This window comes from Spermophilus citellus (assembly GCF_964194105.1).
Source record: "Spermophilus citellus genome assembly, chromosome: 2".
Classification (NCBI taxonomy): domain Eukaryota; kingdom Metazoa; phylum Chordata; class Mammalia; order Rodentia; family Sciuridae; genus Spermophilus; species Spermophilus citellus.
In genome coordinates, this window is record NC_138183.1 from 65,893,727 (window position 1) to 65,906,404 (window position 12,678).

Consider the following 12,678-nt stretch of genomic DNA (forward strand, 5'->3'; position numbering starts at 1 on the left):
ATTGAACCCAGGGGTGCTCTATCACTGAACTACAGCCCCAACTCCCACCTCTTTTTATTTTTGATTTTCAGACAGGGTCTCATGAAGTTCTCCAGGCTGGCCTCAAACTTGCCATCCTCCTGCCTCAGCTTCCCAAGTTATGGGGATTATAGGCATGCACAACCATGCCCAGTTATATAAAACTTCTTTAAAAAGTGGAAATTTTGTAGACCTTAAACCTAGACAGTAGAAGTAGTGTTTCAAAGAAGTGTAATTTAAAATTGTCATGATTGTCAAAATCCAATATGCAGAATAATAACTTGGGGAATGCTGAGTTTGGATAACTTGTATAAACAGAATCCCTGAAGTACTTGTAAAATTTCTTATTTGTGGGCTTCATCTTAGAATCTTCTCTTTTTCTATTTTTTGGGAGGAGGGGGCACAGAGTGCTTAACTACTGAGCCACACTCCCAGCTCTTTTCTTAAAATATGTTATTTAGAAACAGGGTCTTTCTATTGCTTAGGGAAGAATCTTCAATTTTAACAGGCCCCTCAGGTGATTTTAATGCAAGTAAAATACAGACCAAAATTTGAGAAATACTGATTCAGATAATTTATACAAAAAATTTGAGGATCTACTACCAAAAATTATTCCTGCAGATGTTCTTTCCATTCATCTCATCTTACCTACCCTTTTCAGAATAAATGAATCAAACAATAAATTGATACTGATCATCTATGACACTTTCTGTAACACTACAACTTTTTCAATAATTTCATCTTACAAAGTATGTGTCATACACAAGAAAAATAGTTACCCATGTGATTTTTCTTATTATAAAATCAAAAGGTGGGGACAAACAAAAAAACACAAGTAAATTCTATAAAATCTCTAATTGTTGACATTTATGCATATGCATATGCAGCAGGAAATTACCTGATAGAGTTATAAATGGCCAGTGGAGTTTGATCATTTTCTTTGGCTATTCTCATCATATCTAACACTGCCATCCCAAGACATTCTTCCTGTGTTTCATGAGTCACAGGCACTTTTATCCATCCATGCACAAAATCATGCCGCCACTAAAAGAAACAAAAATATCTAAGGAAATATCTCAGCATAAATTTTAATCTGCTATCATATTTTAACCAATAACATAATTTCCAGAAAATATGTATTTAAAAGGCATAAGTCAAAAAACAGCATTAGAAACATAAACTATAGCCCATGTATTCATATAATCCTATCTTCTCAGATCCTTGTTAGAATTCTGTAGTAATCATGAAATAATTTGTCCAAAATGGTCCTATTTCAAAGATATTTGGACAATGAAAGCTTATTGTTGTCTTTACTGGAATATAAGTATTTATTTTAAGGCTATGCAAGAAAAATGCTCACCATAGGAAATGTCTCATTTTCCTAATTCTTTTTTTTTTTTTTATACCAGGGACACTATACATCTCCAGCCCTACTTTGTATTTTATTTAGAGACATGGTCTCACTGAGTTGCTTAGCACTTTGCTTTTGCTAAAGCTGGCTTTGAACTCATGATTCTCCTGTCTCAGCCTCCTGAGCCACTGGGATTACAGGCATGTGCCAACGAGCCCAGCCTAATTCATTTCCATCTTGTAGATCAGAAAGCACTAGAATTCGTCCTACCTTTGTTGAAATGGATCCATACTAATAAATTGATGACCATACAGTTTTATTTAACAAAAGAAATGCAAACATTATTTTTTTCTGTAATGATCATATATTAAAATCAATTTTCAATGATAAAAGGCACAGGTCAACTCCTTCCTTGATTTAATTTTACCATAAAATTTTAGTAAAAATATAATTTGCAAATGAAAACCAATTTAAATTGGGTTTGCAGCTATACAACACACACGCTGTCAAACTATTTCACTGCATGTGTTTTCAAACTGTATCTCCTACATAAAAATTACCTAAATTAAAATAGTAACCAATTATGTCCTGAATTCCATTTAAGTTAAAAGCATTATAATAGAGATTGTGTTGCATACAAAGAAACACATAATACAGGCTTAGCCATCAAAAGGACTAAAATGTAGTTTAGAAGCTAAACATGAAAACAATAATTTTAATGCCAGATACTTAAGAAGTGCCACAAAATTGCTGATTGAGGATATTTGAGAAAGGTGAAATTGTATCCACTTAGGGTAAACAGGAAAGGTTTCATGGTTGATTTAAAATGTTATGTAAACTTAAATGATGAAGAAATTTTTGATGAGTAAAAAAATCAGTAAGAAAATAGAAAGAATGACAAAAACAAAGCAAAAGACATGTACAGAGATTCAAACCAGTTTGGTTGGGAGTAGAATATAGGTAATCTTGAATGAATTGACTCTATAAACAATAAATATCTGGTTTTTAAAGCATCAGTTTCACCATATCTCTTTCAGTGCTAGAGCAGTAGCAGTCACAAATGTGCTTAAAGAAAATTAAATGTGCTCAGAGAAGTTCTAAGAGGCTGCTGTATGGCTCAGATAGAAGATAATAAGTATATGATATAGAAAACAGAAGACATTAAAATTATCTCACCACTAGATAGAGCCTCCAAACAAAAACTAAATAAAGAAGCTATAGAACTAAAAAATATAATTAATAATTTAGACTTAACAGACAGTTATAGAATCTTTCATTCATCAACAAATGAATACACTTTCTTCTCAGCAGCATACAGATCCTTCTCTAAAATCAACCATAGCTTAGGCCACAAAGCAACTCTTAGCAAATACAAAAAAGTAAAGATCCTTTACTAAAATCAACCATAGCTTAGGCCACAAAGCAACTCTTAGCAAATACAAAAAAGTAAAGATAATATCGTGAATTCTATCAGATCATATGAAATCAAATTAGAAATCAACAATAGAATAAAAAACACAAGCTACTCTAACAAATGGAGACTCAATAATATGCTATTGAATAACAAATTGATAGCAGAAGAAATCAGGGATGAAATTTAAAAAAATACTTAAGAGGTAAATGAGAATTGCAATACAATATATCAAAATCTCTGGGACACTATGAAGGCAGTGCTAAGAGAAAAGTTCATTACATTAAGCCCATTCATTAAAAGAATAGAAAGACAACAAATAAATAACATAATATCACATCTCAAAGCTCCAGGAAAAAAACAACAAATCAACACCAAAAGCAGTAGGAGACAGGAAATAAAAACTAAATCAGAGCTGACATCAATGAAACTGAAACAAAAAAAAAAATCAACAAAACAAAAAGTTGGTTCTTTGAAAAAGTTAATCAAATTAACAAATCCTTTGCCAAGCTAACAAAGAGAAAGAGAGAGAAAACTCAAAAGCCTAAAATTTGTAATGAAAAAGGAAATATCACAATGGACACCACTGAAAGACAGATGATACTCAAATTATTTTGAAAATTTATACTCAAATAAAATAGAAATTCTTGAAGACATCAACAAATTTTTTGAGACATATGACCTACGTAAATAGAATCAGGAGGACACAGGAAATTTAAACAGATAGATCTCAAGAAATGAAATTGAAGATGCAATCAAAAGCCTAACAACAAAGAAAAGCCCAAGACTAGACATATTCTCATCCAACTTCTACAAGACATTCAAAGAAGAACTAACACCAATTCTCCTCAAATTATTCCATGAAATAGAAAAGGAAGGAAACCCTCCAAACTCATTCTATTAAGCTAGTATCATTCAGATACCAAAACTAGAAAAAGACACATCAAAGATAGGAAATTTCAGACCAATATCCTTGATGAACATAGATGCAAAAATTCTTAACAAAATACTTGCAAATCACATACAAAACCATGTTTAAAAGATATGCATTCTACTGTCATATATAAATTTAAAAAAAAAGATAGTGCACCATGATCAAGTGGGGTTCAACCCAGGGATGTAAGGTTGGTTAAACATGAAAATCAATAAATGCATCACATAAATACACTTACAACAGGAATCATATGATCATCTCAATAGATGCAGAAAAAAGCATTTGACAAAATAGAGCATCCACTCACCTTTAAAATACTAGAAAAACTAGGGGAAATATGAACACACCTCAACACTGTAAAGTCTATATATGCTAAATCCAAGGCAACAACATTCTAAATGGAGAAAAACTGAAACCATTCCCTCTAAAAACTGGAGCAAGACAGGGATGCCCTCTTTCACCACTTCTATTCAACGTAGTCCTAGAAACTCTAGCCAGAGCAATTAGATACAAATAGGAAAAGAACAACTCAAACTATCCCTACAATGGTACAGAACAGAAGACACAGAGACAAACTCACATAAATACAATTATCTCAGACTAGACAAAGGCACCATAAACATACATTGAAGAAAAGATAGCTTCTTCAACAAATGATGCTAGGAAAACTAGAAATCCATATATGAAGAAAAATGAAATCCTCTTACCCTACACAAAACTCAACTGAAGTGGATCCAGAATATAGGCATTAGATCAGAGACCCCACACCTACTAGAAGAAAAAGTAGTCCCAAACCTCCATTATGTTGGCTTAAGAACCTACTTCCTCAACCAGATTACTAAAGCATGAGAAGTAAAATCAAGAATCAATAAATGGAATAGCAATCCCACTAAAAAGCTTCTTCACAACAAAGGAAACAATCAAGACTATGAACAGAAAGCCTACAGAATGGGGGAATATCTTTGCCACCTGCACCTCAGACAGAGTATTGATCTCTAGGATATGTGAAGAACTCAAAAAACTTAACACATACAAAAAATAATAATAACCCAGTCAATAAATAGGCAAAAGAACTGAACAGACACTTTACAGAAGAAGAAAAAATGTTTAACATCTCTAGCAATTAGAGAAATGCAAATTAAAACTACGCTGAGATTCCATCTCACACTAGTCAATGGCAATTACTAAGAATACAAGTAATAATGACTGTTGGCAAAGATGTGGGGGAAAGGGTTCACTCATACATTAGCGGTGGGACTGCAAACTAGTGCAACCACTCTGGAAAGCAGTATGGAGATTCCTCAGAAAACTTGGAATGGAACCACCATTTAACCCAGTTATCCCACTCCTTGGCTTATATCCAAAGAACTTAAAATTAGCAGACTACAGTGATATAGCTACATCAATGTTCACAGCAGCTCAATTCAAAATAGTCAAGCTTTAGAACCAACCTGGTTACCGTTCAACAGATGAATGGATAAAGAAAATGTGATATATGTATACACAATGGAATATTACTCAATCATAAAGAAGAACAAAATTATGGCATTTTCCAGTAAGTGGAGAATATCATGCTAAGTGAAATAAGCAAGTCTCAGAAAACCAAAGGTCAAATGTTCTCTCTAATTTTAATGTGGATACTAACCCATAATAAGTGAGGGTAAGGAGAGGAAGTTTAGATATTCGTTGGATTAGATAAAGGAGAATGAAAGGAAGGGAGAGGAGATGGGAATAGTAAAGACACTAGAATGAATCAGACATAATTTTCTTAAGCTCATAAATACACGAACAGTATAACTTCACATCATGTTCAACTACAAGAATGAAATCAAAACTGTAATGGGTTGTATCCCATATGTCAAAATACACCCTACTGTCATGTTTATCTAAAAACAACAAACTAAAAAAATAAAACTTACAAAATGTAAAAATAAATGAATAAATAAATAAAGACTGGATGGAACCTTAAAAAAATACAGGTACAAATAAATGTTGACAAAGATGTAGGGAAATAGATACACTCATACATTCCTGTTGGGACTGCAAATTTGTGCAACCACTCTGGAAAGCAGTATGGAAATTCCTTAGTAAACTTGGAATGAAACCACCATTTGACCCAGCTAACCCAATCCTTGGCTTATACCCAAAGGACTTCAAATCAGCATACTAAAGTAACACAGCCCATCACTGTTTATAGTAGCTCAATTCACAACAGCTAAGCTAAAGAACTAAATTATATGCCCTTCAACAAATGAATGGATAAACAAAATGTGGTATATATAAACAATGGAATATTACTCAGCCATAAAAAATAATGAAATTATGGCATTGGACATCAATGGATGGAAGTGCAGACTGTTAAGTGAAATAAGCCAATCCCCCAAAAAGAAAGGCTGAATGTTCTCCTTGATATTCAGAAGCTCACTCAACAATAGGCTGAGATGGAGAGGGGAGAGGAGTGGAGGGAGGTTCACTGGATTGGACAGGGGGAAATGGGGAAAAGGGAGGGGAAATGGAAATGGGAAAGACATTAGAATGAATTGGACATAACTTTCCTATGTTCATATATTAATACACAACCAGTATAACTCCACATCATGTACAACCACAAAAATGGGAAGTTATACTCCATGTATGTATGATATTTCAAAATATATTCTACTGTCTTATAAAAGTAAAAAGAAGAAAAAATTTTAAAGTTTTATAGAAACTTTTTAAGAACTTAGAAGATAAATAATTGGATTAAAATGATAAATATACATTTTAAAGTGGTATTTGACTTTCTATTAATAAAATATAAATGATATTTCACTAAACAAAAATATACTACATTTTTTAAAAAGTACAAACCAAAAAATAATCATTATTAACTGAACCAAAGACCTAAATGTTAGTAATACAAAACTTATTTAATAAGTTAGATTTCTCTCCGCTCAATTTTAAACACTTATTTCCTCACACTTTTGAAAATGGGCAAGTTATACTGTTTAAATAGGATGATCAATAACTATATAGATTATTTCTAATAGCATGCTTTTTGTTCTATATGGCATACAAAACTAGCAGATAATAAGTTCTGCTTATCAGAAATTCTATTGAACTCATGATCAAAAGACAGTAAATATGTAAAAATCAGTGAGGGCAAATATTGTATACAATATTTGTATACAAGTATTTCTTAAGTCCTGGATTTCAGTTCTGTTTGTAATTTTTTTTTGAGGAGCTACTATGCTGTTTTCCAAAGAGGCTGCACCATTTATCATTTCTATAAGCAGTGTATAAGTGTTCCAATTTCTCCACATCCTTAGCAATACTTAGTTTTTTGATAATAACTGTCCTGATATGTGTGCAATGGTATCTCACTGTGATTTGAATTTTCATTTCTCTAGTGGTTACTGCTGTTATGGATCTTTTCATATGTTTGTTGGCCATATGTATATTTTTTTTGGAGAAATGTCTATCTGTGTGCACATGAATGCAGCCGGACCTTTCCCTAACAGCATAAACAAAAATTAACTCAAAATTGATTGAAGGCTTAAATGGAAGAGTTAAAATATAAAACTCTTAGAAGAAAACATGGAGTAAAGCCTCATGCACTGGATTTGGCAATGATTTCTTGGGTATGACACCAAAAGCGTAAGCAACAAAACAAAAAATAAAAAATTGGAATACATCAAAATATAAAAGTTTTGTCCATCAAGAAAACCAACAGAGTGAAAGGGCAACATATGTAATAGGAAAATATATGTAAAAACATAAGGTATTAATGTCCAGAATACAGAAAGAACTCCTACAATTCAACAAGAAAAACAAACAACAAGAACGAAAAAATGGGCAAAGGACTTGAATAGACATTACTCCAAAAAAGGATACAAAAATGATGAACACACATATGAAAAGATACTTACAACATCACTAGCCACGAGAGAAATGCAAATAAAAACCTTAATAAGAAACCATTTGATATCCATCAGGACAGCTATTATCAGAAAAACAAAGTATTGTCAAATATGTAGAAAAATTGCAACACTTGTACACTGCATGTAGGAATGAAAAATGGTGCAGCCACATTGAAAAACAGTATAGTAGCTCTCCAAAAAATTGCAAACAAAATTACCATATGATCCAGGAATTCAAATTGTGGATATACGTACAAAAAACTTGAAAGCAGGGACTCAAATATATAATGAATGAATACATAAAATACAGTATAAGACATACAATGGAATAATATTATTCAGCTCTAAAAAGGAAGGAAATTCTCACACTTGCTACATTGCTTTTTCTGAGCATTTTATCACTCAAGTCTTGCCCAAAATCCTAAATTAGCTGGTTGCTGACCAAACAGGGATGAACCTTTAAGACATTATGCTAAGTAAAATAAGCCAGCCACAAAAAAAAAGACAAAAGATGTTATAATTCCATTTGTATGAGGTATTTAAGACAGGCAAATATGTACAGATAGAAAGTAGAATGGTGATTGACAAGGCCCAGGAAAGGAAGAAATAGAGAATTACTTTTTAATGGGTACAAAGCTTTAGTTTGGAAAGATGAAAAGTGTTCTAGAGATGGAGGGTTGGTGATCTTTGTAAAATAATGTGAATATACTTAATTAATGTGAATGAACTATACACTTAATAATGGTTAAAATGGTCAATTTTTTATGTATTTTTACCATAATAAAAACAAATTGGTTGACCCTGTCTCTAAATAAAAATACAAAAAGGGCTGTGGCTGTGACTCAGTGGTCAAGTGCCCCTGAGTTCAATCCCTGGTAACCAAAAACAAAAACAAAGACCAAATTGGTTGACCTCACACCCCAATAAGGTAAATATTTTCTGATTTATTGCTCATAAACTTAACAAGCCTTACTCGGGCTTTTTGGAAATGTGAGGCATGAGGATCTATAGGGTTATTTCCTATGACATTGGCAAATTTTATTTAGAACTCCTTAATTTAATAATACCTTATGAATATCTTTACCCAAGAGCACTAACTGTCTTTTCTTTCTTTAGTTTCTATTCATTTGACTCCAACAACACATGAAAACAAAAGTTATTTAATAATAAAATATTTCAATTAAGATGAAAGAGAAGAAAGTATTATGAAACATTCAAACACAATACAAAAATTTAGTATAACAGTATTAATGAACAAATGGCTAAAGCACAGCTCTTAGAATATCAATATCCAGTAACATTCCTATGAGGACTTAAAATATCAATATCCAGTAACCTTCCTATGAGGACCTATTCAAGCTATCAAAATATATCATTTGTTGTATTGCTTTCTTTACTTTTCAATACCCACTGTTTAAGTCCAAAATTAACCAGAAAAAGAAAACACTCAAGAAATTGTACTGTTCAGTATTTCAGCCACATAGGTCCATATGACTCATAGTGTAAAACTCAGTGTACACTTTGTGAAATCCTTAAAATGATCTAAAGCCCTAAAATAAAAGAAAATTTAAAAATATCAATTCAACAAATCCATTTAAAATAAATTCTATTATTCATAAATCATGAGATTAAAACTTACTGTTAAAAAGACTATCTCTACACCTGCCATGCAACACAGAATTCAATTTTCCCAGATGAAGTTTCCCCTGATTAAGAGATATACTATATGAAAAGATATTTATCACTTACTGCACATACAAATAAGATAATATAATCATACCTGAGCAAAAAGATAAGACATGACGAAGTCATCAAGAAGAGGAGCTTCCGCACCTCGAGATATCCCATGCCGATAAGTTCTGTTGCTGCCACTGCAATACCAGTGAGGAAAGTAAAATCTAAAAGACAGTTAAAACAGTCCATTAGCCTCTAAAGAGATCAAAATATAAACATTTTATATAAAGAACCACTTTCAGCACAATTAAAGGTGTCTTTTCTTATCAGAAAACCTATAGATAAGACCTTGATAATAATGTAGACAGAAAATACAAGAAACACAAGGGTAAAATCAATATATTGCTTACTTTGATGCAATATAGAATGTAGAATATAGAAATAATCATAGGTAAGAGAATTGTAGAAATAAAATGTTAAAAATGCTTAATTCCTTGATGCAATATAGAATGTAGAATATAGAAATAATCATAGTAACAGAATTGTAGAAATAAAATGTTAAAAATGCTTAATTCATTAACATCAGTAAAGGAATCAAAATGTTAAATTGGGGTGAAAAAATAATTGTTTCTTCTTTTAGAGAAATGGAAATTAAAACTATCCTTCAAATAATAAACAAGTACTCTCTATTGATTCAACTGATAGTATTCAATTTAATGTTCTGTAAAATATCCACAGAGTTGTATCAACATCACTATAATGTAAGTATTTTGCTGAAGATTTTTATAACTATATTTATAAAGTATACTGATCTGTATCTTTCTTTTCTTCTATGTATCTTTGAATTAGTTACCATAGAATACAGCTGGAAGGTATTCACACATTTTCTACTTCTTGTGAATAACTGGTAATAATTCTTTAAATGTTTGATAGAATTAACCAGTTAAACCATTTGGGCCTGAACTTTTCTTCATGGGGAGTTTTCTTGAGTTATGAGTTCATTCTCTTTACTAGTTACAGATCTACTTCGACTTTCTATTACTTCTTTTGTTAGTTACTATAATTTTAATCTTTCTAGGCATTTATGCATTTCATCTTGGTTGCCGAATTTGTTAGCAGAAAATTGTTTCTGATAATCCTTTTTATTTCTATAGTCATAATGATGTTCCCTTTCCCATTCCCAATTTTAATAATTTTTTTCTCTCATTTTCAGTCTAGTCAAAAGCAGGTTAAGTTCGTTGATCTTTTCAAAGAACTTTCTCTCTCTATTGTGTTTCTAAATTTCATTTATTTCTACTCTGACCTTTATTATTTCCTTCCTTCTACTTGCTTTAATTTACTGTTCTCTTTCTATATTTTCTTTTCTCTTTTATTTTATTTTTTTAATACCAGAGATTGAACCCAAGAGCACTTAACCACTGTGTTATATGTCCAACCAACTCCTTTTTAAATATTTTATTTAGAGAAAGGGACTCATTAAGTCATGTGGAATCTAAGTTACTAATCCTCCTGCCTCTGCTTCTGGAGCCACTGGGATTACAGGCATGTGCCACCATGCCTAGCTTCTTAATGGGAAAGTTACAGATTTGGAATGTTTTCATTTTTAACATAGGTGCTTATAAATAAAAATCCCCCTTCTAAATACCACTTTAGTTGCACAGGGCAAATCTGACAATTTGGGTTTTCATTTTCAGTCACATCAAAGTATTTTCTGTTTTTCCCTCCTTTGACTCTTTGGCTATTTAGAAGTGTGTTGGTAATAACCATATGTTTGCAAATTTTCCAGTTTTCCTTCTGTTACTGATTTTTAATGTAATTCCATTGTGGTAAGAGAACATACATAGTATGGTTTCATCTTTCTTGTTTTTATTGAGACTTGTTTTACAGCTTAACATATGGTCTATACTTTAAAATAAAGTATATCACGTGTTGTTGGATGGAATGTTCTATATAAGTCTGTGTATCTACCCGTTTTATAGTGTTGTTCAAGTCTTTAATTTCCTGGATTATATTTAATATAATTGTCCCCTCTGTTACTGAAAGTGGGATACTGAAGTCTCCAAATATTGTTGTTCAATTGTCCATTTTTTCCTCATTCTCTTTGTTTTTGATTCATATATTGTGGGGCACTACTGTTACAATTCATTTTTGTCTGTAATTGTTATGTCTTCCTAATGAATTGGCCCACATCCTTATAAAATGGTTCCTTTTATTTCTAGCAATGATTTTTCTCTGAAAGTTTATTTTGTCTGATATTATAGTATAATTATTATAGGTGTCTTTTGTTCACTGTATACCTAGTAAATCTTTTTTATTACTTGTTTCTCACTTTTTGTCATATCACAATAGGTATCTTTTAACTGTGATTGCAATATTGCAATCTTGCTGCCTCAGCCTTGTAAGCAGCTGCAATTACAAGTGTGCACTATCACACCAGGTTTTACTGTATTTTCTCTACCCATTCATCTGTTGATGGGCACCTACACTGATTCCATACCTTGGATTTTAAGCACAGTAATACAATAAACATGGAACTGCAAGTTCTTTTATTTTCTTTTTAAAAATTTATTATTTCTAGTTAAATACAATACCAGAATACACTCTGACATTATCACAAAGGTATAGAACTCAACCCACTCCAATTCAACACCAGCACTTTCCCCCCACACCGGTGCCTGCTCCCCTTCGCTCCATTTTGTTTTGTTTTGTTTTGTTTAATTAGTGTCCTGTAAGTACCCACAATGCCAGGAACCATTATGCCTCATCCATGCATGCACATACAAAGGTTTAGTGAGATTCATTCATTGGTCTACTCTTTTCCCATTCCTTCTTCCTCCTGCTCAATACCCTTCATCTATTCCACTAATTTTTCCTGTTTTGATGAAATTCCCTCATCCCCTTCTTTTTTCCTTTCCATTTTTTTTAAATTTCCCCTTCTTATATTATGGATTAGCTTCCATATCAGAGAAAACATTCATCATTTGATTTTTTTTTGAATTGTCTTATTTCACTCTCTAGTTCACTCTCTTATTTCAGTCTCCAATTCCATTCATTTACCAGAAAATACCTAATTTCATTCTCTTTTATGGTTGAGTACTATTTAACTTTGTATGTATACCATATTTTCTTCATCCATTCATCTGTTGATTCCATAGCTTGGCTATCATGTGTTGAGCTAATATAAACATGGATGTGGCTGCATCACTTTACTATGCTGATTTAAAATATTTTTAATATATTCCAAGGAGGGAATAGTTGGGTCATATGATGGTTCCATTCCTAGTTTTTTGAGGAATCTCCATAATGTTTTCCAGATTAATTTGTAGTCCCACCAACAACGTATGATTGTTTCTTGATAATTGCCATTCTGACTAGAATGAGATGAAATCTC

The 12,678-nt window shown here is 32.0% G+C and overlaps 1 protein-coding gene across 2 annotated transcripts in view; it reads right to left on the minus strand.

The window, feature by feature from the left end:
• JAK2 (Janus kinase 2) overlaps positions 1–12,678 on the minus strand; it is a 139,916-nt gene that overhangs the window by 55,978 nt on the left and 71,260 nt on the right. For both annotated transcript variants that reach the window (XM_081279363.1, XM_081279362.1), the window contains exons 5-6: positions 9,394–9,511; positions 917–1,062 (exon numbers count right to left, since the gene is read on the minus strand). In XM_081279363.1, coding sequence (XP_081135489.1) covers positions 917–1,062; positions 9,394–9,511 — 264 coding nt within the window. The remainder of the gene's footprint in view (positions 1–916; positions 1,063–9,393; positions 9,512–12,678) is intronic.